The sequence below is a fragment of the Poecilia reticulata genome, linkage group LG11, assembly GCF_000633615.1.
Source record: "Poecilia reticulata strain Guanapo linkage group LG11, Guppy_female_1.0+MT, whole genome shotgun sequence".
NCBI classification, from domain to species: domain Eukaryota; kingdom Metazoa; phylum Chordata; class Actinopteri; order Cyprinodontiformes; family Poeciliidae; genus Poecilia; species Poecilia reticulata.
This window is the reverse complement of record NC_024341.1, coordinates 23,050,438-23,057,164: the sequence shown is the minus strand read 5'-3', so window position 1 is coordinate 23,057,164 and position 6,727 is coordinate 23,050,438. Positions and strand designations below refer to the sequence as shown.

The 6,727-nt window shown below is 37.8% G+C and overlaps 1 protein-coding gene across 2 annotated transcripts in view; it reads left to right on the top strand.

Moving 5' to 3' along the window:
• The first annotated feature begins 626 nt into the window (after positions 1–626).
• LOC103472790 (zinc fingers and homeoboxes protein 1-like) overlaps positions 627–6,727 on the top strand; it is a 23,837-nt gene continuing 17,736 nt past the window's right edge. For both annotated transcript variants that reach the window (XR_001777115.1, XM_008422627.2), the window contains exons 1-3: positions 627–961; positions 3,982–4,455; positions 5,524–6,141. Coding sequence is in view for 1 of the 2 variants with exons in the window: in XM_008422627.2 (XP_008420849.1) it covers positions 4,091–4,455; positions 5,524–6,141 (983 nt within the window). In the remaining variant the exon portion in view is untranslated. The remainder of the gene's footprint in view (positions 962–3,981; positions 4,456–5,523; positions 6,142–6,727) is intronic.

The following is a 6,727-nucleotide window of genomic DNA, read 5'->3' as shown; positions in this document are numbered from 1 at the left end:
CTTCTCACCCCACGCTGATGTACTGGAAAAAAATAACAAACATGACCTCATTACGTCAACTTTTCGCTTCCGCTTTTTTGATCGCTTTCAAAATAAGTACAGGTGTGTATGACTACAGTTCTCCGATAAATATGCTTGAAGTGTTTAGATATAATTCCTCTGAAATGACCACTTCTTTATGTACCAGTAAAAATAGGACTTAATTTTTTTTCTTGGAGCATGGAATACCTTAAATACCAATAAGTAACTCATATAAAAATATTTAGTTTTATAATCTACACTTTGTTTTTTTAATGTATTCATATTGAGCATTCACATATAAATTACCAAACTATTTGATAATATATCAAATTATATTTCTGGCAAAATAAAAAAAATTAAACAATGTGCATTTAAAAAATATATACATAAACATTAGTCATCAAGCAAGTACTGAAAGACTAAGAAACATGAATAGATGTTTTGATAAAAACAGAATTTTTGCATTGCATTGTAAAAATGTCATATTTTGTAAAAAGAAAATTTAAGTACTTATTACTCCTAGCTGCTACACCGTTTTGAAGGAGAAATTTGCCTGTTTTACTTTAGTGACCTTTAGTGTGACTTTTATTTTGAAGTCCTCCAACCGGATGCAGTTGTCAGTTCTTGCTAGCTTCCAGCAGCAGTACAAAAAAATTGTTCGGATTCGGTAAACTAGCGGTGCTTTTTTATGAAAATGTCCTCCCCATAAGCAGAATAACGGAGCAAACAATGCGTTGTAAAGCGGCGCCATTAAAACCCGAGGATAATGGGTGGTGGTGAGCTCAAGCCCGGATGTTAGAGCAGCTCTGTGACGGGCTGAAGCAGATGGGATCCATGGTGAATTTGGGTAAAAGGCGGAAGACTGCGTATCAACAGGGCGAAACAGAGATGCTACACAGCTACAACCGCTAGTCAGCTAACTGTTTGTTCCAACATGCAGGTAAGCGGAAACCGACAGGGCAGGTAAACATGCAGCTGGCAGGTGGGTGTTAGTGGTGGCTATTACCCACTGCCACTCATGTGGACTGGGCTCATTGTCACAGAAAGGGGGGATAGCTAAAGTTAGCAAGGAGGATGTYGTCGTTCCTCTGGGTGTTTCAGGCAGAAAGCTAGCTGTGGAGACACGGGACATTAGAGCTGAGTGTGTCGGTTACTATGGCTGCATGGTYGTTACTAAATGCAATACATTTAGTCAAAGGTGGGCAGCGTACCCTGCAATTCTCCTCAAGTAAGAGTGGCACTACTCCAACATATTTGTACTTCAGCAAAAGTTAAACGTGACCATCAAAGAAATTACTTGAGAGTTAAAAAAGTACTTCACAGAAGGGTTATTCTATYATGATAAGAACATCTAATATAATAATAAAAGTGATGTGATCAGAAAACGATAATTATGTGCAAATTCTGGTATTTAAAAGACAAACAATAGTACATTTAATTACAAAACAATCAAATGTTTTTTTTATGTTTTGGTTAATGAAGCAAATACGTACAGTAGGAAATGTGTATATAGCCATATTAGAACAGSGTAAGGTATTTTCAGTGGCAGTATATAGTGTCTACAGTTTATTTTTGATTTAAAAAGAGGCTCAGCAGATAGTAAAGAACATTAGAAGGTAACACTTTATTTGAAGTGGTGTGCATAAGACTGACATGACACAGTCGTAAATATGTTATAACACCTGWCATGATCATAAATGAGTCTTCATGAACGTTTATGACTATTGTCATGATGTGTCACTTGGTAAATAATTACACTTTTAATGCAAAGTTGCATTAAAAGCGCATTAACAATGTCAACTTAGCATTATTTGGTAAATAATGACATTTTTATGCAATGTTGCACTGAAACTTACATCAAAAGTCCATTAAAGGAGTCAGCTTTGCATTAAAAGTGTCGTTATTTACCGAATGACACGTCATGACAACAGTCATAAACATTCATGAGGACTCTTTCATGTTAATAACAGTGGTTGTGTCATGTTTATGACAATGTCATGTCAGTGAGATCTCTTGTTTGCTCACACAGCTTGTGAGCAAACAAGAGATCTCACTTTAGCATAAACTGTAGGCATGTTTCTGTGTCTCATGCAATTTTGGTTGAAACATGTTTGTTCTTCAYTCAGTAACGTTACTACCAGTGGGTAGAGTAACTAGAAATTTTAGTCAAGTATGAGTAGTGATGTATCATAATGTTTCCTAAAAAGTTACTAAAGTACTCAAATTAGTCTCTGCCCAGTATAATTAATTAGTTTATGGAAGCACATAGTTTCCAACTTATTAGCTTCATACTTTAACATCCAACTGAGTGCTGTCAAACCACTTTATGACAGTCATTATGTCTTCAAAAATCATATTGTGTTTATATTAATGTGATGAATTACTACTGCGACAGAAATTCAGTCAAAAATTCAACATTTACCTGTCAATTAAATCATTTCACCTAATCTGCATAGCAAAACTGGCCCAGTTCTGATTTCATCCATTTTTTATACAATGACGCAGCTGTCATTGTAAAGTCTATGCAACGTTACAATCCCGAAATTACTGATGTTTTAAATATTTCAAGTGTTATACATTTACACTCTGCATATTGGATAGACTCTAATTAATGCTCACATTAGATGTTTATTTTTAGTGGCTAAGAAGCTAACGCAGGGGGAGGCTGGTGGAAATATTGTATAATGGTGAAGAAGAAAACAATCATCAATCATGATCAATGTTGTCCTCGTCTCATTGCAGTTGCATATTTTCCTGATTCTTTCAGCCSTATTACACAACACAACCACAACTTTCCAGGACTTTAAAAAAAGTATAWAGTATATGTGCGTCAGCAATCTGGTTCTATAACGGATAAATGGAAAAGCATCCAGCATCCAAAGAGAAACGAGAGATGTACTCATCTTAAATTTGTGGCCAATTTTGTAAAGTTTTGATCTRCTAGTAGTACCAATTTTATCTGAATGTCATTACTCAGTGAGACCTAGATGTTTGAAACTGTATTTTAGCATAATCTACTWCCAATTAGTGCAACTAGCTAGCATTACTTTAAAAAAACAGTTTTAGTRTGTTCTCCAGAGACTGTAGAGCCTCACTGTAATAGTAAAATTTCTWAAAGTCTTCCAACATTTCCAAATCCAGTACTCTATTTCATCCAACCTTCCTGTTATCTACTGAAAGACTTACATCTGGTAGAGCCACAAAGAAGGTTTAGAAATAGGAGGTCACTAATTTATTGGTGCAGATTTCCTTAATTTTAGGAGATCAGTGATCAACCGATTTTTACATGTGAAGCCAATCTTATYCACCGATGTTATCAAACTTGGCAAAGGTCTAAAAATCAATCACTGTGCTTTTTTCTCCCGTGAGAGTTTGACTGACAAACCGGCTGACTAAGTCATGTCTGCACACTGTTCAGCAACTTTCTTGAGATATTGAGCAACATTTCAGACAGATATATGGTATCAGCCAAAATCGGACTCGGTACGTTAGGTTTTTTTAAAAGATTGGTAATCGGCGATCGGCCAGAAAACTGCAATCAGTGCACCCCTATTTAGAAACTAAGATTTTTTTTATTTTAATATTGTCCATACATCCTTCATTTATTTTTAAACTTGTCATTTTTTCTTCAAATAGCTAACCATGAGTACCATGAGTCTTTGTAACTCTGTAACAATTTACACACCAAAGAGTTTTCTTGTTAGCCCAACCTGACGTGTGTTTTGATCTCAGTTCGGTTTAAGAATGAGATTTTTTAGTTTTGAATCAGAAGTGGCTGATCACCAATAATAAAACYTGAAACTGYTTAGTATACAGTACAAAATTATTYCTGTTATCATGMCAGCAGTAGAGCTGCTAAATGTCAGAAAACMCTGTAAATTGCACTATTTACATATTTAAAATGACTTYGGTCTYTMTTTCTTTTAGRATTGCAACATAATGTGGTTTCTTTTCCCACAGGAGTCAAAAATAACTGATAAATTTCAACTGCCATCATCCTTACATATGGAACCCTAACAGGACAGCCCACACCATCTTCTGTACTCTGCTAATCTGACCACAACCAAGGATGGCGAGCAGGAGAAAATCAACCATTCCCTGCATGGTTCCTCCTCAGGAAGCCATAGACTCAGATCAGGAGGTGGAGGACGTTATGGACATCACAGACCCTGAGGATAGCAAYGAAGTGGCTGCAGTTTATTCYGAGGTTCCTGCTCTGTCGGAGGATCAAGCCGAGGACGCTGATGTCGGGCAGGATGTCGGGTCAGACCCGTACTTGGAATTGAACACGGCTGAAGGGGGATACGAGTGCAAATATTGCAGCTTCCAGACTACAGAGCTGAACCTGTTCACCATGCATGTGGACACGGAGCACCCCGATGTCATCATTAATGCCTCCTACGTGTGTGTGGAGTGTGACTACCACACCAAAAGGTAAAATGATCACTCTGGGTGTCTGTGATAGTATTGGACACTAGTTTCAGGCCTCGTATATTTGTAGACATTGTGCTTCTTCATAAATATKAAATCTTATTGGGCTATAGTCAACAGTTTTCTCATGTCGAGTGCCTTGCAAGAGTATAGATTTTATGTGGTAGACAAACACAAAGTCGCATAACAATGACATATGGTTTTTAAATTTTTTTACAGCTAMAAATCTGAAAMGTTTGGCTTGCATTTGCTATATTCTGCATTCAATACGATGCAGTGTTTAAAAGTCTGAAATYGTTTGGAATTTGCTTGTATCATCTTCCAGGTCTCTGTTAGGATGAAAAAAAGCAAATTGAACAGGGAAAAATGCTTCTTTTTCCAGACCCCCCTTCTTTTAGTATATGACAAAGTCCAAGTGAATAAATGCTGTTTTTCCACCTTGTATGTCTTTAGACATAGAATGTTAAGATGGACTTGTGGTTTTTAAACTGGATCTTAAAGTCCACCAAAGAATTGAAACTGCAATTTTTTTATTTAGGAATTAGTAATATAATAAATGTACCAAAGTTTATAAAACCTTGAGTAATTGTAGGATACTCTCTTCTTTACTTGTCAGCTCCAAAAGTTAGAGGTTTTGAAATCAACACCAAGTCTCACCAAAGTTACTCAATTTGATTTGTGTGTGTACTTTGACAATATCATTTATAACATATAAAGGTAAATGGTTGAATTAATTTAGRGGTACCKKACTAAAGCTTGCTGAAGTCAAACGGACACCACACTTTTCAGATTTTTATTTGGAACCTTAGAAACKGTTTTTTTTTTCACTGCATCTTTATGCACTAGTTATTGGTGCTCTATCACATAACATCCTATTAAAATACACTGGAAATTGTTATTGTAATGGGGGAAAAAAAAAAAAAAAAAAAGGGTACTAATACTTTTCAAGGTACTGAATGTCATTGGGAAGTGGCATCTTCGCCATAGTTTCAAGGCAATTATAAATATGCAAAACTGGACAGAAGTTGGATGTTATGTTTCTTTTATGTATCAATGCTCCTCTGTGTTTAGCTACGACACACTTCAGGCCCACAATGCTCGGCTGCACCCAGGCGAGGACAACTTCACGCGGACGATGGTGAAGCGAAACAACGAGACTATCTTCCAGCAGACRGTCAACGATCTCACCTTCGACGGCAGCTTTGTCAAAGTGGAGGAGGACGAGGCGGAGGAAATGTCCCGCAAAGCCATCCCTCTCAGCAAAACTCCCATCATGAGAATCAAAAGCAGACCGGAGCCTAAAAAGTTCGCCACGGCTCATAAGCTGGCCGTCGACGACGTCATAAAAGTGGAGAGCGACGACGAATACGACGACAGCCAGGAGCCGCCCACTCTGTCCCCAGCTCCGACTCCTGCTGCGTCCACCCCGCGTCTCATCCCCGTCTCCACGCCGGTGCAGGTCCAGACCATCCCCCAGAGCATCATGGTTAACAGCCCCAAYGTGCTGCAGATTAAAGGGGGCTCTGCAGGAGGCAGCTCTGTTCTGCCCCCAGGGACTTTGGCCCAGGTTCTGTCCGCCCTGCAGAACCAGCACAGCACCCAGACCCAGCTCCTGATCCCCATCAGCAGCATCCCCACCTACAACAGCGCCATGGACAACAACGTCCTCCTGGTCAGCGCTTACAACAGGTAAATCCTCCTCATGCTTACTTCATCTTTTTCACTATAAATGTTGTTTTAATAGCAATGTTTCAATTAAATAAGATGCAATTAAAATCACTCATAAGTTTGTTCACACAATAAGTCRTTAAAAAATCGTCCTACTACTTCCCGTCGTCTTCTTATAAAAGTGAAAATAACACTAGTGGCGTATTTTTCCCCACTTAAAACACCTGGTTGTTGGTGTGACTCGTGTGATGTGAAAAAATGTGTTTCCATTGCWGTTTTACAAAACACACCAATTTGAATACGGCTGAAAAACTACCTCATTCTAACAGGAAAGCTTTATTAAAAAAGGAAAAGCACAATTTTTTTGTCATTGTCGTGTTTCCATTTAGCTTATTTATTTTCTCAATTCTAGGTTGTAAAATTGTACGGCCAATGGACAAGCAGCTACTGTGTCACATTGGTTAAAAATAGAAACCCATGAAAAATATCTGTTATAAACAGTGCATGGGTCAGTGGTTTACTTTCTGTTCTTAAAATATTTCAATTCAGAGTTTCGAACTGAATCATCCTGCGAGTATGTAAACAATATTCTTTCAAACTGATAAAT